General features: G+C 43.7%; 1 protein-coding gene across 4 annotated transcripts in view; it reads left to right on the top strand.

Moving 5' to 3' along the window:
- Nucleotides 1–19,113, top strand: part of LOC120300311 (nitric oxide synthase 1 adaptor protein) — a 121,583-nt gene that overhangs the window by 12,306 nt on the left and 90,164 nt on the right. For all 4 annotated transcript variants that reach the window (XM_039326142.1, XM_039326141.1, XM_039326145.1 and 1 more), the window contains exon 2: nucleotides 18,554–18,625. In XM_039326142.1, the coding sequence (XP_039182076.1) occupies nucleotides 18,554–18,625 (72 nt within the window). The remainder of the gene's footprint in view (nucleotides 1–18,553; nucleotides 18,626–19,113) is intronic.

The following is a 19,113-nucleotide window of genomic DNA, read 5'->3' as shown; positions in this document are numbered from 1 at the left end:
CAAACAAATAACAGTTCTTCCCCGATCTCTTCATTTTCATTGATGAAATTGACATAAGCCAATAACAAGGCTTCATTTTCATGAATCGTTGACTCATCAATCTGCATCATGAATTCTGTATTTTTCAAGGTGTCAATAAGCCTTTCTTCCACATCAGCAGCCATTTCATCAATTCTTTTTGATACGGTGTCATTGCTCAAAGGAATCGATTGCATGATAGTCCTTGTGCCGGGCCCCAACATGGTGGCAACAATCTGTTTTACTGCTGGTAAAATCAGCGTTTCTCCAATAGTGTGAGGTTTGCCACATTTTGCTATCAACAAAGATACTTCGTAGGAACAAATAAGCCCCTTGTCGGCGTTGAGTGACAATTTTCCAAATAACTTACCAACAGTGCTGCAACCCTCAAACTTGGCCTTTAAGGATTGGAAAAACGATGCCGGTTTGTCGGCTTTATCCTAATGAATTCTTACCAAATGGTCTTTCTGTCGGGAAGGCTTCGTTACTTCATTTGAAAATGTTTTCTCACAAAGAAGACAAAATGGAAGCTGTACGTTGGAAGGAGGTGGAATGAATCCCAATTTTAGATATTCCGTCGAATATTGGCAACACTTCCTCTTCTCGGCCATGTTGAGAGGTCTTCGAAATGAAAGGCACTACCTGCATATTAAATTTTCAACTGCACTGGAACACTAGAAAAACACACGTGGACGTCATTAAACCTAGTTTCAACAATTACATTGACATTACAGCTGATATCACAGGGGATAGCTACTCAGCATGTGATGTTTCGAAAGAAGCGCCCCCCTATCACTTCCCATTCTGGCCAACGGCATGCCACTTTATGGGTAGAGGCTGCTGCGCAACGCGCATGAAGATAAGCGATGCGTATTCACATATGTACGGCGTTCTGTACTGAAGCTAGCTGGAGGAACATTTGAAAACACAATTCAATCCACTAATAGCGAGCGATCTGATGTTTTTGTACGACAGATATACAGTGATTCATTGTACGAAAAAGTCTCAAAAGTGTCCCCAAAACTTCTCGCTCCATCGCCCCCATATCACCCCCTTTTCGTTCCTTTGCCCCCGCATTGCCCCTTTTCATTCCATCGCCCCCCTGAAAAACAAAATCGCCCCTGGGGGGCGATATTGCTCAGGTTAAGAACCACTGGAATAGACAACATCACCACCAGATGGATCTGTAGCTGGCTGGCAAACTGTAGTCAACGAGTAGTCCTCAACGGCACTACATCCACATAGAGAAAAGTAAGCAGTGGAGTACCACAAGTTTCTATCTTAGGCCCGGTACTCTTTTTAAAAAAAAAACAAAAAACACAAGTTTTATTGATTTTTTTTCATTTTACAAACAAGTGCTTAAGAAACAACGTGGTGGCAGGGCAATCAATTGTCCACAAAACAGAGACATACTCATAAAGTTCAGATTAAATCATTAAAACCCCCCTCTCTTTTCCCTCTAATGACATATTATATTCAAATTGATATATTTCAGTACAACTAAATCAATCCTAACAATCCTCAATAACCTTTCATCCAAATAAATCCACAAATCCAAATCCTGTATTAAGCTTAGCTATTTCAATTACTATATTCCATATTTCTAATCTAAATACATAATTAACACTTTGGGAGTCTCCCCATTACCTTTTTCTTAACATATTCAATAAATATTTATTAATATCATTTCACTTTATAATCTAAAAATCAATCCCTCAATTTCTGTATCAAATTTCTTTAAACTCCTCCCAAAATTACTATATCCAAAACATATTAATACATAGACAAACAACTTATTATTAAGTTCAAATCTTTAATTAATTTTTATTCAATCTAACCTTATTTAATTGTCTTAAGCCATAAATCAATCCATATCTAATAAGCCTTTTAAACCCATTATATAAAGCCTTAAGTCACACTCTTAAATCTTATTCTAGCTTTCCTTTTATGCCAAATAGGTTTCCATAACAACACCTCTATATCAATGAACAAGTCACTTTTTATGTCTTGTAGTATCCTTTGAATCAAACAGAAATGTCCTCTTTTCTGTTTTAGAGACCTAGCTCCTTTGTAAGTAATCCCTTGTTGTTTTGAAAAGTCAAATCTCCACATTTGAAACTGTTGAATAGCAGGCTCAATTATGTCCAACTTTGTAGATGATAATTGTTTATCCAAGCTACCATAGTTCTCAATTCGTTGGGTTTGTCTGTCCATTTCTGTTGGTTTTAGGGTTGTAAGTGGTTTAATTGCAGTCCTTTTTAGTTCCTCAGAGATCTCATCAACATGCATATGAAGTAGAATGGAATCTTCTTTACCTTTAGTTCAGCGGTTCTCAACCTGTGAGTCGCGACCCCATTTGGGGTCGATCGACCATTTCACGGAGGTCGCCAAACAACGCGATCCGCCATTTTGTTTGTCAGCTGGCGCAGGGGGCTGCACCGTGCATGCGCGCTGCGCAGGGGGCGCCGCCATGCATGCGTGCCATGCAGGGGGTGCCGCCGCGCATGCGTGCCACGCAGGGGGCACCGCCACGCATGCGTGCCGCGCAGGGGGCGCCGCCGTGCATGCGCACCGCCTGCTTATGTCCGGGGTCGCCATATGAAAAGGTTGAGAACCACTGCTTTAGTTAATCCTGCTTCTGTTGTTTTTTGATCTATAGAGTGCTCAGATAGAGTCTGGAAGTCAATTTGTAAATTCAAAGCAGAATGTTGTTTTTTTATTTCCATAGCAAATTCTTTTACTTGCAAATATATTTCATCAGTAGCTTCGTAAAGTTTTTCCAGTATAAGTTTATAGTCAAGTTGAACCAAGAGTTGCTCCATTTCAAAGATAATTAGAAACAGTCTGTATCATTTAGTAGAGGCTGTGTTCAAGGAACATTCAATCAGTGTCCACCCCCATCAGTACGGCTGTTAATTTTCTTTGTATTTTTCCTTTTATGGTAATCTAAAAGTCAAGGTCAATCTCACCATAAGAAAAAAGAGAAAGTTGCAATTTTAACTTTTTCCAAAAGGTGTCCTCAGTATATTGTAAAATCTTCTCCCAGAGACCAGGAATCTCATAAACAAGATCAGGAAACCCAGAAAAAAAAAAGAATTCAAGTCCAATAGCAGATTCAATATTTAAAAATTTTTCCAAGACCCCAAAGTGAAGAGAATAGAAAAAAAAATCACTTTAAATTAATTCAGTCCATTTAAGCTTCTTTTTCCCACACTCACAAATGCTGCTTTCTTAGAGTAGGGTAATCATTTCAAAAGTGCTCTTTACAGGCACAAAAGAAAAAAGAAACCCAAGAGAGGGAGAAAAAAAAAGTCTCACCTGGCTCAGCCATGGTGGTTCCTGTGCTTAGATGTTTTTCTGACTTCTGGTTACAGCGGCAAGATGAATGGCCATTTTACTTTGGCCCAAAGGAGCAATCTCAGGCTGTGGAAGAAGCTGCCGCTTTCCCACGGACAACAAGGATCTCCTCAACGGTAGCCACCCCTCCAAGGCGGCTTTTTGACCCGATTAAGGGTCTACCAGCAGGGGAGAATCAGCTGGCGAGGAGAGCAGTCTTCTTGCGCAGCTGCAAGCGCTGCGATCTGGAACCGGAAGTCTGGCCCAGTACTCTTCAATATCTTCATAAATGACTTAGATGAGGGAATAGAAGGGGAACTGATCAAATTTGCAGATGGCACCAAACTGGCAGGAGTAGCCAACACCCCAGAAGACAAACTCAGGATCCAAAAAGATTTTGACAAACTAGAACAATGGGCCCTATCCAACAAAATGAGCTTTAGTGTGGAGAAAAGCAAAGTCTTACATTTAGGCAGGAAAAATCAAAGGTACAAGTACAGATTGGGTGAGACCTAGCTCAAAAACAGTAACTGTGAGAGGGACCTTGGAGTCCTAGTGGACAATCACTTGACTATGAGCCAGCAGTGTGCAGCAGCAGCCAAAAAACTAGTACAATTCTGGATTGTATAAACAGGTATAGAATCAAGAACATGCGAAGTATTAGTACCACTTTATGAAACCCTAGTAAGACCACACCTGGAACATTGCAGCCAATTTTGGTCACCATATCACAAAAAAGATGTTTAGAGTCTAGAAAAAAATCAGAGAAGAGCAACTAAGATGATCAAAGGCTTGTAGATTAAAACATCCGAAGAACGGCTGCAGAACTTGGGTTTGGCTAGTCTAAAGAAAAGAAGAAATAGGGGAGACATGATAGCAGTATTCCAGTATTTGAGGGGCTGCCACAAAGAAGAGGATGTCACATTATTCACCAAAGCACCAGAGGGCAGGACAAGAAACAATGGTTGGAACTGATCAAAGAGGGAAGCAACCTGGAATTAAGGAGAAATCTCCTGACAGGGAGGACAATTAACCAGTGGAACAGCTTGCCTCCAGAAATTGTGGATGCTCCGTCACTGGAGATTTTAAAGAAGAGGCTAGACAGTCACTTGTCTGAGATGATATAGGTCAGGGGTCGGCAACCTTAAACATTCAAAGAGCCCTTTCTCCCTCCCTCCCTCCCTCCCTCCCCCCATTCTCTCTCTCTCTCACTCTCTCTCTCTCTCTCTCTCTCACTCACTCACTCTTTCTCTCTCTTTCCTCTGCCTTGAGAAGAAACTGATTCAAAGGCTGAGAAATTTCATTCAGCCAATTTTGGGGATCTGGGAGAAAGCCCCCCTTGGAACCCCCTTTTTGGCAATACTCAGCTTCACCTGCAGCCAAATCGCTTCCCTCTTCACACTGGGGAAAGTTCCTGATTTGGGGGAGGAAGTCCCAAAACACCCACAAACATTAAAACTAAAATTTGGGTCATAAGAAACTCATCCTGAGGCAAGTTGTCCGGCAGTGAGTTGGCTGTGGCAAGTTGGGTCCCCCTGCCCCCCATCCTGGGCAGAAGCTGCCATCAGTGGGACCCCTCTCCACCTCCTTTCTCAGGAATGGCCGGTTCCTGAGGCTGGAAAGGAGGCTGGCCGGCTGCAGGCAGAGGGTGGTCTGGGGGGGATCTCCCACCGAATCCCCCCAAAGACCCCCCTTGAGATCCCCCAAAATCTCTTCTCTACACCCTGCTCCATAGGGGATTTGGGGTTTGTCAGTCTTCAGTCAGGGGGAGAAGCTCTTCCTTCAGGGGATTCCTTGCACCTTCATCAGTTGTGGCATTTTTATGGATGTGACCCCCGGGGAGGTGAGGTGGGGGGCACTGGTCATCCCAGGTCCCTTCTGCCACTCAGGAGCTTTGCTCCCCCCAAGTTTCCATGTTTGGGGCTCCCAGGGTCAGCCAGGAGTGAGGCTGCTATCCCAGCCTCTGCCTACTCTCCGGTCAGTTTCAAGAATGAAAGAAACTTCTGGGACTTTGTTTCTCCCAGAGTAGAACTGGACTGAGATTAAACCCACAGAGGCACAGAAGCAGCAGAACCGGTTCTAGAATTTTCACGCAAAAACTGCCTGCGTGAAATCCCTTTTTCCTTGGATCTCCTTCTGATCATCGTCCACCAATCAATTGCCTTCATTTCATTTTGGGAAGGATCAGAGGGCTTTGGAGTTTCCCCGCATTTGGTCTGGGGGTGTCTGTTGTGTCCCAGGCTGGGTAGGCTCACACACCTCCCTCCCTTCCCTTCCAAAACTCTCTTCCTGTCTAGAATCTGGGATCCCCTCCTAAAAATCCACCCACATATGAGTTTGGGGGTTGGGATGAGAGTCCAGCTAGGTCTCTCTCTCTCTCTCCCTCTGGTCTTCTCCTCACCTGGCCAACTGGCCCAACATTCTTCTCCGACAAGCTGATACACATTCTTATTCGGCTGGAGTTACTGGAAGGAGAGAGAGAAGGGGGAGGAAGTGCAAGTGCCTGTCTGTCTCTCTCTCTCTGCAAATGGCAGAGGAGGAGCCACAGTAGAAGGCTGAAAGAGCTGCATGCAGTTCCAGAGCTGCGGGTTGCTGACCTGTGGTACAGATTCTCCTGCCTAAGCAGGGGGCTGGACTAGAAGACCTCCAAGGTCCCTCCAAGGTCCCTTCCAGCTCTATTCTAGTCTACATATTTTTGAAACTTTCTTGAATTGAGCATTTTCCATAAATCGGGCGATGAATGAGAAAGACTTATCCCACTTTACCATCAGACAAGCGGATGGCATTCAAAGATTTCTTTTCATCTTAATGAACAGTGGAGATTTAGCAAAAAAAAAGTCTCTCAATCCAGATCAATGATAGTTAGATGATAAACAGCACTTTATATTTCATTGATGGGCAATTATTTAAGAGCACACTTAATATAGTCTCTCCAGGTAGCTCCAGAGACTAATATTGCCATGCAATTTGAACAAACTGGTTTCCAAACCTTATACCAAGATAGCCCTAAGTAAAGCTCATTGTTGTATCTACAAATGTTTAATAAAGGTAAAGGTTTCCCTGTCAGTTGTATCTGACTTTGGGGCACAGTGCTCATCTTTGTTTCTTGGCTGATGGGGCCAGCATTGTCCGAAGACAATTTCCATGGTCACGTGGCTATAATAATGGTATAATCATGATCAAAGTAAACCAGATATCATACCAAGATTCAGAGAGGGGACCATACACTTTCCTTGAAATAATGGTCCTTTCATCTCTTTCAGCTAGAAGTGACATTAAGGAGAAGAAGAAGAAGAAGAGATTGACAAAGCATGTGGCACCCTGAAGGCCCTAATGGGCGGGTGAAGGAATGCCTGTTTCAGGTCCCCAAATCCTTATTCTTTACCTTGCATATATATTCTACTTTTGGAGCCTGTCATTCTGTTGGGGGAGGGGGGAGCGTTGCATTAGCTTGGGATAACTTTTGCTTTCTACTCTCTCTTGCTGCCTCCATCCCCTGGAGAAAAGAATGTGTCTCCCATATCAGGGAGACGGTTACAAAGAAACGAAACTGGAGAAGGCCTTGAGATGCACGCCAACTATACCAGTTAACCCACTCTTCAGACCACTTGTGGATTGGCTGGATTTCAAATGAACATTATGACTTTGATGAGAGGAGGTATTAACTATACCGTTTTGGCGGGCTTTTCCCCAGATCTTGCCTTGACTTCCCTACTGTCACTGACCCCTAATAAAAGTATCTTTTTGAGGGCTTCCGGATTTGGATTCACAGCAAGGCAGATACAGGAAGACACGACTCTGTCTTCTGCGTTTGATTTTGCCCCACTGGGGGACCCTGGAAAGGGTAAAAATTAGCCCTGCAGAGGCGACAAGCAAGGAGGAGACCCTCGTTGATTGTGGGAGGGGGTGGCAGCCCTTCCATTTGATCTGAGGAAGCCCTCCAAACCAGTGGGGGAAAGACTGGCTACATTTGCGTAGCCAGTCAGAAGCTGCTGTCAGTGGAAGACGCCAAGCACTATCAAGCAATCTTATAGTGACATGGATGAAACTGGGTGAGATCTAAGCCTCCCTTTATGACTTTAAGACTTCTTCCTGAAATTTTGCCCAAAACATTCTCCCCGAGGAGGAGAGAAAGGGAATTTCCACCCTATTCCCTCAGGAAAGTGGCGAATTTTTGGCAGGAGATTGGGCAGAGCCAGCTGAGGAAAAGGAGAGAGAGCTTAGCTGAATGGAGCCTGCTGTCTAGAGCTAGCTGAGTGAAGAGATAGAGAGAGAATAAGAAGGCCAGATGAAGAGAGGGAGAGAGGGTAGGTTGGGGAGTTTTATTTCTTCTCCCTTGTTGGAGCCAGCTGGGCAAAGGGAGAGCCAGGAAAGAGTTTGACTGGATTGAGGGTATGTCTTTTAGTGGGAAGTAGAAGGGTTTATATGGGATCTGCTGGAGGAGGCAAAAAGGGGATAAGGAAGGGAAGGGGGGATTACATATAGTGAGGGCAGAGAGAGACGAGAAGAATGGATAAGGGAGGGCCCCTGTGAGCTCCAGAGAGGGACTGATTACCATCGTCTTAGGCAAGTTGCAGTCACCAGAGACTGATTAACATCGCTCTAGGCAAGTCATTGTTACCAAAGACTGACTAACATTGTCTTAGGCAAGTTGCTGTCACCAGAGACTGATTACCATTGGCTTAGGCAAGTTGCCATCACTAGAAACTGACTACTATCACCCTAGGCAAGACGCTGTTACCAGAGACTGACTAACATTGTCATAGGCAAGTTGCTACTATCAGAGACTGGCTAACATCATCCTAAGCAGGTTGCTGTTACTAGGGACCGACTACTACTGTTGTACGCCAGCTGCTGCTACCAGGATTTGACTACCATTGTCTCCTGTAAGTCTTATTGCCTGAGGTCAACTATCATCATCCCACGTGAGTTACCGTCGAAAGAGATGGACCATCACTGCCCTATGTGCGCGGCTGCCAACTGTGATGACCCAGGGCCCCGAACGGAGGCAAAGCAGTCGGCTGGCAAGAGAAACAGCCCTTTAATCACTGCCAATGTTCCCCAAAAGCTCCCACATATGCTGGCAAGAGTTCAACCAAAGCACACATATACATTCCTTGCAGTTGCCTCTGGATAAAGCAGTGGTTCTCAACCTTTTTAATGCCGTGACCCCCAACCAGTCGTAAGTCAAGGATTACTCAACCGGTCGTAAGTCAAGGACTACTCAACTGGTGCAGCACCGTTTGCAGAATGGGACTTTTGGCGGGCTCAGCAGGGCAGAGACAGCCTGGACAATTCCTATTGGCTTTTGAAAGCTAATAGAATTAGACTCTATTCAAGAGAGTCTATTCTATTGGCTTTCAAAAGCCAATAGAATGAAAGGGAGTAGCACAGCTAAGGAAAAGGGGGAAAAAATGGCGGACTGCGTTGTTTGGCGATCCCCGTGAAATGGTCATTTGACCCCAAATGGGGTCCTGACCCGCAGGTTGAGAACCACTGGGATAAAGGCAATTTCAATACAGCCGGAGAAATTTACAATGTCCTCAAGGCAAGACAGATAACAAGAAAACAAAACAGAAACGTAATGAATCCTTTTAACTCTCAGCTTGCCTGCAGACTGCAAGGAGAGACTCAGAAATGCAGTCTGTGATCATGAAGCAGGAAACCAACCAGTCCGGAATTCAAAGTGTCCAGATTAAACAAAGACAAGAGCACAATTCACAACTATCTCAAGATATTATGTTTGTTCCCCACTCCACAGTGTCTCCTTAAATCCTAATCCCCAGGTGTGCCTTGTGGAATGGGGCGGGACACTCTCCTCCCGAGCAATTGAGCCTGCCTCTGTTGTTCTCTCCTCCTCTCTGCTCTTCTTGCTCTAGGATCAGGTGGGGGGGGGCTTGCTCCTCGCCTGAACTCTACCTTCTCTGTTCCAAACCTGAAGGGCCCTGGCCTGCTTCAGCCTGCTCCTCCCTACAGTCCTCTGAAGCCACAGATAGCCCCTCCTGAGCCTCAACAGAGTCCTGCTCTAACTCCATGTCTTCCTCGGATTCAGGCTCGGACAGAGGCATGACACCAACCGTGACTGAACATCACTGTGCTACATGCCCTGTCAGGCAGAGGTGCCAACGTGAAAGACTCATTGGGTTGGCAGCCAGCCAAAGAGGAGGCCAGGAGGGCCCGGACTTTAGTGATCCCTTCAGCAATGGCGCTACAAGTGGGGGCTCATCTGGGATTTCCTGTCTGGCCTTTCTCTTTTAGAGGGGGGGCAGGTGGTCTCACAGAGGGATATGAGCCAAGCAAGCAAAATGGACTCCATCACCATTACTAAGTGTTGTGAGGACCAAAATAGTGAGGTAAAGTCGAATGTAGTAATTGATGTCCCTGATGATGTTTGGCCAGAAGAGTGAATTTTACAGACAATGAGGATCCTTGTTCCTGACCAGAGGGTATATGTGGTGGACATAAGGGTGGACTAGGACTTTCCCCATTTCTATGTGCTGTTGGAGTGGAAGAAAAGTGTTCCGGAGTGTTTTCAGGTTGAGAGCCTTCAACTGACTAAAAATACTAGGGTAGAGGTGATATTCCTGACTGTTTGGGCCACGCTCTTGGCTAAACCATTGGGCCAAAAGTAGGAGACACGTGCTTCGTTTACTGTAGGGGCACCAGAGGTAGAGTCTGTACTGGCTGGGGAAAGCCTGACCTCCATACAAAACTTGACTGGCAACTATTGTGTGGGAGCTGGGTATAAGAAACTATGTATTTTCTCGGGGATGCAACCAGTACCAGAGAGAGGAAGAATATGAAACCTGGATGGAGCAGGCAGTACAAGCAGTTGAAGAGTGGGATATACCAGATGCCCAAAAGAAGCAGAGAGTTAAAGTATAAAGGGCCCTGCTGCAGAAGCTATCAGAAGTCTAATGTTGAGCCAAAGGCACTTTACTGTGCATGACTACCTCTCCCTATTGCATGATGAATTTGGACCTGCTGAAACAGTTTGTAACTTACTGTTTCGCTTTGAGCATATGTATCAAAAGAGAGGTGAAAAGTTGTCTGAGTATATAAGATGATTGAACAAATTATTATACCAGGTTATGGAAGGGGGGGGGGTGCTGGATCCAACTGAAGTGGAGCAAGCCCAGATGGAGCAACTTTCCCGGGGTGCTTTAGGCTCGGATCCAGTCTGGAATCAAATACAGTAAAGACTGAAGCTAAAGGGAGTATCTAGGGGTATCATGAGCTCATAAGGAGGGTTAGGGTGATGGAAGTGGTAGAGGAGGCCAAAGAGGCTACAGCTGATTTATCATTGGGAGGGCCCCCAGGCGCAGGAGTGAGGAAGGGTGGAGAGGATGACTGACAACTATGCAAGCTCAGATATCAAACTTAACTAAGATGATGGCCTTGTGGACGGTAATGGGTGGTGTGCCTCCAAATGGAGGTTGAGCGGGACCAGCCAGTACGGGGGATGGGCTCTTCTACCTCAGCTGACAATCTGGCAAGTTCAGTGATTTCTTACAACTGTGGGGTTGTAGGACATTGTAGGCGTATGTGTACAAAACCGTATAGAAGATCAGGGAATTCAGTCAGAAACTATTGAGGGCTCCAGTGAGGGAGCCAACTGGGTGCCCAGCAATATCAGCTAGCTCCGATCAAAGGGGTGATCGAGGGCAGGTTTGGGTGCTAATTCTTGGGAGTGGATCTTCCCCATAGCTCCCATCGGTTATAGGGGAAAGAGACCCCCATATCTTAGTACCTTCCGAAGCAACCCCCCGCAACAGTCTGTGTGGACTCAGGTACGGGCTGTTGAATCAGATCTGTGTCTCCCACTGCCAAAATTCCTAAACAGCTGGTGGGCCCCTCCTTGATGGTGCCAGTACAAGTGGAAGGTATTTATACCAGGGCCCTCTTGGATTCGGGTGCACAAATGACATTATTATATCAGGATTTTTATGATAGACACCTGACGCATATACCAATACAGAAGTTGAGTGATTTGAAGATTTGGGGCATTGGGACTGAGAAGTTCCAATATGATGGGTACTTGCCCATCCAGTTAACATTTGGGCCCGCTATTGCTGACAAGTTTTCCTGTTTTGCTACTTTTATAATCCATTGTTCCATCTACTATTGCGTTAAAATCTCCTATTAAACAAATATTTTGGTATTCCATTTCTATTAATTTCCTGTGTAATCTTTGATAAAATTGTTCTTGACTATCATTTGGAGCATAAATTGCCACTAACAATATTTGTTTTTGGTGCAAATATATTTCAACCATAACAATTCTTCCTATTAATTTAGAGTCTATTGTCTCTTTGACATAAATCGCCACCCCTCGTTTCTTTTGTTGTGCTGATGTATAATAAAGCTTCCCCATTTTAGGGTATTCCAAAAATTTGTAATGTTGTTTTTTTATGTATGTCTCTTGTAAACAAATTATATCTATATTTAATTTCTGAAGTTTTCTAAAAATTTTATTTCTTTTTATTGGGGAATTTAGTCTATTTACATTTACCGAAAAAATCTCATTTTTTTTCTCCATTTTCTCTTTCATTATTTATATTTAGGCCTAGTCGATCTTGTAATCCTTTGTTCTCTAACAGTTCCTTCTCCTTCACCTGTTTGTTCACTTTTTTCCTGCTGCTGTTCTGCTTGTGCCGCTGCTCCTTGGGCTCTCTCCCGTCTGTTTATCCTCTTGTTGCTGCAATCCTTCATCCAAAATTACTCTATTTCTTATTTCAAAGTCCTCTGCTTTCCAAATTGAGTCCAGTCGATATTTTGTATTGTTCCAATTTATTAAAATGCCTTCTGGCATTAGCCATCTGAAATTTATGCCTTTGGCAATCAATTTTGTAGTTAGAAAATGGTAGTGTCTCCGGGTATCTCTCAGTCTTCTGGGTATCTGTTTTAAAACCACAATTTCTTTATTTTTATATTGTAAGGGTTCCTCTCTCAGTTTTCTCAGTATTTCATCTCTTGTTGATTTCTTCATGAACCTCACATGCACTTCTCTTGGTAATCTGTTTTTTCTTGCATATGTTGAACTCATGCGAAAAATTTGATCGGTCTCATTCTGGATATCAATTCGATCTGCATTTAAAAGTTCTGCCAACAACTCAATAATCACCATTTCTATATTTTCTTCACTGTTTTCAGGAATATTTTGAAACCTCAAGTAATGTTCCGCTTCTCTCATTTCCACCATTGCCATAGCATGTTCTAGCTCTTGATTTGTTTGTGCCAGTCCTTCATTCTTTTGCTGTAACATTTCCACCTTTTTGTCAATGTCTTGTGTTTTAAGTTCCACTTCCTGGATTTTCTGTTCATTTTTTGTAATCTTTTGATTTTAAGCTTCAAATTGTGCCTTTATATCCATAATTTCTTCGCTTACTTTCTCTACTTTACTCTGTATTTCCTTATGGTGTTTTTGTAAAGTCAGTTGAATTAATTTTAAAGAAGTTTGTGTCTCTTCTTGAGCCATACTTGCTTTTCACGCTGTAGCAATGTGCTGACAGAACTCTGAGTTGTTGGGCTGGCTTGTCCAACAGAGGGTGCCGAGGAAGGTTTTTTTTGCAAGTCTAGAAATATTAGATGTACTCATTTTATTGCTCACAGTTTAAACTTATATCCAAGACATAATCAAGAATCAGTTGTTGTGAGGCAAAACTACCTCCTCTAGTCTCTTTCTTATGTTTAAAATATTCTCTTTTTCTTTCTGTCTTCCCGAATGGTGACTATTTAGTCTTTAGCCAATGTCAACAAGTAAAGTTGTGAACAGTCTTTTGTTTGTTATCTCAAACCAACTTTATTTTACTCAAGCTTTCAAAGGTCACTGTGTTTTTAATTCTTTAATTCTTATTTTTCACCAGTAGATGTCCTCTTTGGCTAATTTATCAACTCTCCACACTCCTTAGGCCAATAGTTGTGTTATTCATTTACCATTTCCCCTTAATGTTAAATTGCTGCTCCAAAAGTCTCTCTGGGGGTCTTTACTCTTTCAAGTTCTCCCTTTTAGGGTCTCAATATTTTAAAGTACAAGGAGTAGGAAGAAATTTCAGCTCACCCAGGCATAACTTGTTGTTGGAGATCAGCTGTTTTTCATAGCTTCCCTTCCGGCTGCAGACAACTTGGGTTGCCTCAGGCTCTCCCGGCAACCTTTCTTCCTCCCCTTTAGAGGGGGCAATTCAGTACGCTTGGATTGATTGCCACCAAAACCAAGCTCCTGAAGAATCCCTCTTTCTTCGTTGCCCCTCCAGGGCAACTTTCTGTCCCTTTAAGAAATGCTAGGCGAAGCGAAACCAGATTGGGAGGCTGGAGACCCAGCCTCCTATGGCCATCCCATTCCCTGCCAAACCGGAAGCCCCTTCTATTGCTGAGTATACAGAGATTTTTGACACTTTGGCCATTATTTGTTCCCCTCCCCCAGGAGCTAGTCAGGGCTCATTGATTGTGGGGATGAATACCAATTTAGTTAGGCATTTGCTCATCCCAATTTTCCCAGTAAGGAACAACTCAGTTATAGAGGATGTACATCCTGCATTGCAGTCAGCATACTGACATTTGGTGTGGGAGGAACAGGCCTCGGCAGAGGGGTGGGGCGGTTGTGGAAATTAGATCGAGCAAAGAGGATATTACAATCAGGGGAAGTGGCATACTTTCAGGTCTCCGTCAGATTAGATTGGGAACAGTCTCATCCTTGAATCGATCCTAGAAGGCAGAATGCCAGAGTGGAGGTAATTCCAGAGGTGGTTTCTACAAAGGCCTTACGGCAGGCCAGAGGACAGATTTCAGTTGGAGTCTGAAATATTATGAACCTCCCTGTGAGGTTGAGAGATCAGATGTTGGGACAGGTGAGCCCAGCCACCCCAATTGCGCTTTCTGATACTAGAGAAAAGACTGAGGGTGGAGGTTTTAATAGATCAATTCTGTCCTAAGAACATGCAGCTTTCCCAAGAGTGGCGAGAGAGGGCTAGGGATCAGCTTTGGAGGTGGCAACATCTGTTCTCAAAATATGAGTTTGATGGGAGCTGTACTAGGAGCAGCCAACATGTAATCCATTTGCAGGGGGATAAGCCCTTTCAAGAGAGATCCTGGCGGATTCCCTTGAGTGACTTAGATGATCTTAGAGAGCATTTAACAGAGTTGAAGAGGACTGGGATCTTCAGGGAATCTCAAAGCCCTTATGTCTCCCCCATAGTGGTGGTCCAGAAGAAGAATGGATCTTTGAGGATGTGTATATATTACACGCTCAGTCGGAGGACCATCCCAGATCTCTACACAACCCCTCGAATAGAGCAGGGCTTTTCAACCTTTTCACCCATTGTACCACTTTTAGGATATGGCAACATCCGAGTACCACCAGTCATCTAGCAAGCTGTCAAAAACTTGATGACCAAAAAAAAAGGAAAAAAGTGATAAAGTACAGGTAGTCCAACAGTTCGCTTAGTGACTGTTCGAAGTTATAGTGGCACTGAAAAAGTGCCCCCCAAATCACAGCCTGCCTGCCTGCCTGCCTGCCTGCCTGCCTGGCGGCAGCGCTCTTCTTCCTGTCTGAGCTTTTCATTGTTGTGAGCATTTCTGTTGAGGATTGGCAGTGGGGGTGCGGTGGGGTGTGTTTGGTTTTTATTCCCCCCATCTGCTGGGTGGTTGCAGCAGGTTTTGATCACTTCACATGACCCTGGGACACTGTGATCGTCATAAAGATGAATCAGTTGCCAAGCATCTGAATGTAAATCACAAGACCCTGGAGATTCTGCAACATTCCAGCTGATTGGCGCTTCTTCTGGGCTCAGCAGAAGTGCCAGGATCAGTGCTGATTTCCAGCTGATTGGTGCTTCTTCAGGGCTCAGCAGAAGCATCAGAATCAGTGCCGAGCTCCAGCTGGAGCCTGGTGCTGATCCTGGCACTGATCCTGGTGCTTCCACTGAGCCCTGACAGCCCCAAAGAAGCGCCAATAAGCTGAAAAGCGGCACTGATCCTGGTGTTTCTGTTCAGCCCTGACAGCCCTGCAGCTCCAGCCATCTCTCGCTCAGGCTTGTGCAGTGCTGCCACCAGTCATCTCATTCCCCTCCCTCGCTACCACTTTTCTAGGTTGGTCGTGTACCACCTGCCAGGTGCCAATGTACCACAGGTGGTACCTGTACCACTGGTTCAAAAGCCCTGGAATAGAGGATGCTTTGCAGTGCTTATCAGGGGCAATATGGTTTAGTGTGCTGGATCTAAGGAGTGGCTACCATCAGATTCCCATGCATCCAGAAGATAGAGAGAAAACTGTTTTCATCTGTCCCTTGGAGTTTTATAAATTCAATTGGATGCCTCAAGCGTCATCAGGAGCCCCGGCGACCTTTCAGAGGCTTATGGAGTGGATGGCGGGAGACATGAACTTGATAGAGGTACTAGTGTATCTAGATGATATTATTGTCTTTGGTGAGACTCTTGAACAGCATGAGGCGTGTTTGGAGAAGGTATTGACAAGGCTCCATCTGGAAGGGTTGAAGCTGTCATTGGAGAAATGCCAATTTTATCAACCATCTGTTACATATTTGGGTCATGTTGTTTCTACAGAAGGGGTATCAACTGACCCCATCAAGCTTAAGGCCATTGTTTCCTGGCCTAGACCCAAAAATGTGGCCAAACTGTGATTGTTTTGGGGGTTCTGTTCATACTATCGGAGGTTTGTTGAAGGATTTGCAAAGATAGCTCGTCCTCTTAATGATTTATTAAAGAATGAAGAAGTAGAGGATGTGCCTGGTCGTCTGAACCAGGCCCATCAAAATAAGGGGCCCAGGAAGTCTCGGGAATCTATTCAGACAGATGTGAGCAAGCCTTTGACCAGTTGAAATGCCCCTGTCTTGGCTTATGCAGATCCTAACCGGCTGTATGAACTACATGTTGATGCTAGTTGGGATGGTCTTGGGGGGGAGTATTGTATCAGGAGCATGACAAACATCTGAAGCCCATTGGATACATCAGCAGGGGCCTAACTTTAGCCGAAAAGAATTCTGTCACCCATAAGCTGGAATTTTTGGCACTTAAGTGGGCGGTAATAGATAAATTAAAGGACTACCTATATGGGGCAGAGTTTGAGGTTAAGACAGACAACAACCCACTTACGTACTTGCTCACAACTGCCAAACTTGATGCCATGGGGCATCGGTGGCTAGCTGCCCTTTCCGGATTCAGGTTTAGCCTGAGGTACCGGCTGGGTGTGAGGAACAGGGATGCAGATGCCCTCTCAAGGAGACCTCACGATCCTGGGATACATGTTGGAGAATGGGTCCAATTGACCTCTGATGGTATTCAAGCATTGTATCAGGGGGTTGAGCACCGACTTCGAGGAGCAGTTGTATATTTAATTGTATTACATAGAAGGATGAGGCTTATATAGAGGTTAAAAATGGTGTATTATCTTTTTGTACCACAAGAAACAAATTATTAGGAATACTTACTCTGGAATGTCACACTTGTCTATTTTTGTTTTCATTGTATTACAAATAAAAAACTTTAAAAAAAATCACATTCCTGTTGCACAGAACTTACTTTTATGTTTCTCCTGAGAAACCCAACTCTCAGTTCCATAACAAAGAGCAGAAGCAAGCTCTTATACACTACACAGCTGTTTTCACTTATTTTGACAAACATTTGTTCTTCAAAGTAGACTGTATCTTATGACTTTCTTTTTACTAGCATTTCTGTTATTTAAATATTTTGATACATTTCTCATGTTTATTTATTTGCTTTACTATTTTAAATTTTTCACCAAACTTTCAATTGTTCATTTTCCTTATCCAAAACAATTTACAGTGGTCTTTGATTCATTAATTTTCAGATTCATGCTTCAGGTTGAGTCATACAATCTTCTGACATTGCAATATTCAGCATGCAATTTCCTACAGGCTGCAAAATAAGAGTTTTATGACAGCTAGCATAAATTTTCACATGTTGCAGCATATTTAAATATTTAAAAAGCTGGGTGGAATTGCTAACACTTCAGAAGATAGACTCAAGATTCAGAAGGATCTTGATGGACTTGACCATTGGGCCCAATCCAAGAAGATGCAGTTTAGTGGTGAGAAGAGTAAGGCCTGCACTTAGACAGGAAAAAAAACAAATGCACAGGTTTAGAATAAGTGGTACCTGGCTCAGCAGTAGTGCCTATGACACAGATCTAGGTGTTCTAGTATACCACTATTTAAATATATGAGTCAGCAATGTGCTGAGCTGCCAAAGAGCCAATGCAATTTGGGACTGAATCAACAAAGGAATTGTATCAAGATTAAAGGAAATGATAGTACCACTCTATACTGCACTGGTGACTCCATATTTGGAATACTGCCTCTAGTTTTGGATATCACAGAATAAAAAAATATGCGGAGACCCTAGAGAATGCAGAGAACAGCAACAAAAAATGATAAGAGGTCCAGAGATGAAATTGTATGAAGAACAGCTAAAAGAACTAGATATGTTTAGCTTAATGAAGGGGAGACATGATAGCAGTCTTCCAATACTTGAAGGGCTGCCATAGCATCAACTTATTCTCCATAGTACCTGAGGGTAGGACAAGAAACAAGGGTGGAAGCTCATCAGAGAGAGAGCCAACTTGAAAATAAGGAGGAATTTCATGATGGTGAAAATAGCTTGCCTCCCAGAGTTTCAGTGCTCCTTCACTGATGGTTTCCAAGAAAAGATTGGATAATCATTTGTCTAAAAAGGTATGGAGACACCTGCCCTGGGCAGGGGGTTGGACGCCAGGACCCCTTCAAGCCCTATTTCCTATTATTCTAAATGCATGTTGCAGCTTCTTCAATGAATAGGTATCCCCTTTCCACTGCAACCTGTCTCTTTGCAGATACATTGAGAATACAGATACAGTGGTGAAGCACCAATATCCACAGCAAGCCACCTTTGCGTAGTTTTATCACTGTACAAACCCTATCCTTATATACTTGTATCCAGATTTCAGGTACAACTATACGATTTGCAAAGTTTGCAGCATGCATCCTGTTGTCCCCACCTTCACTCCACAGATGCATGTGTCTGGAGGATACCAAGTTGGGGAAAACTGGTGTATGTATTTTCTGTGTACAAAGAGGAGTAGCAATAAATATTTTCTTGCCAAACCAATTTTAGTCATCCAGCCCTGTTTAGAATACTTTTGGTACTCTGATATTCTGTTCTAACCCTTCTACTCTTTCTCCTTCAGTATATTGGCAGCTTAGATGTACCTCGGCCAAACAGCAGGGTAGAGATTGTGACTGCTATGAGACGCATCCGGGTAAGTGATGGCAATATTATTCCAGCTTGTTTATAGATCTCTGAAACATCTCAAAGAAAGATTGGGTTACCCTGTTCATTATTTCTGTCATTCAAATGTGTGCACCTTTCAATTAAATACTGGGTATTTGCAGTATTGTCATTGCATTCTGAATATTCTCCATCCTATAAATTCCTCCAAATCTGGCTTTATTTGGGAGGAGAGTAAATTAATATCTCTTGTCAGTAAACAAGATCCTATAGGTAGAATATCGAATGCACTGAATTAACACTGGTGTGATCAGTTTTGAATGCCTTGGAGGATTCATGTACTGTCAGTGGGCCTGTCTCTCTTGCTCTCTGGATAGGTATATATGCATGCACGCACGCACACACACACAGCAGATTTTCTTTCATTTCAGTCAGAGATAATATCTTTTGAAAATCTGGAAGCACATTGCAGTTATCCTTGGAAATACTGGCTATTCTGCATGGCTTGTAAAGGTCAGT

Source organism: Crotalus tigris, unplaced genomic scaffold (assembly GCF_016545835.1).
Source record: "Crotalus tigris isolate CLP2741 ecotype Arizona unplaced genomic scaffold, ASM1654583v1 scf7180000024339.11422700, whole genome shotgun sequence".
In the NCBI taxonomy this organism is placed as follows: Eukaryota; Metazoa; Chordata; class Lepidosauria; order Squamata; family Viperidae; genus Crotalus; species Crotalus tigris.
The sequence above is the reverse complement of the archived record's forward strand: the minus strand, read 5'-3'. Positions and strand labels throughout refer to the sequence as shown.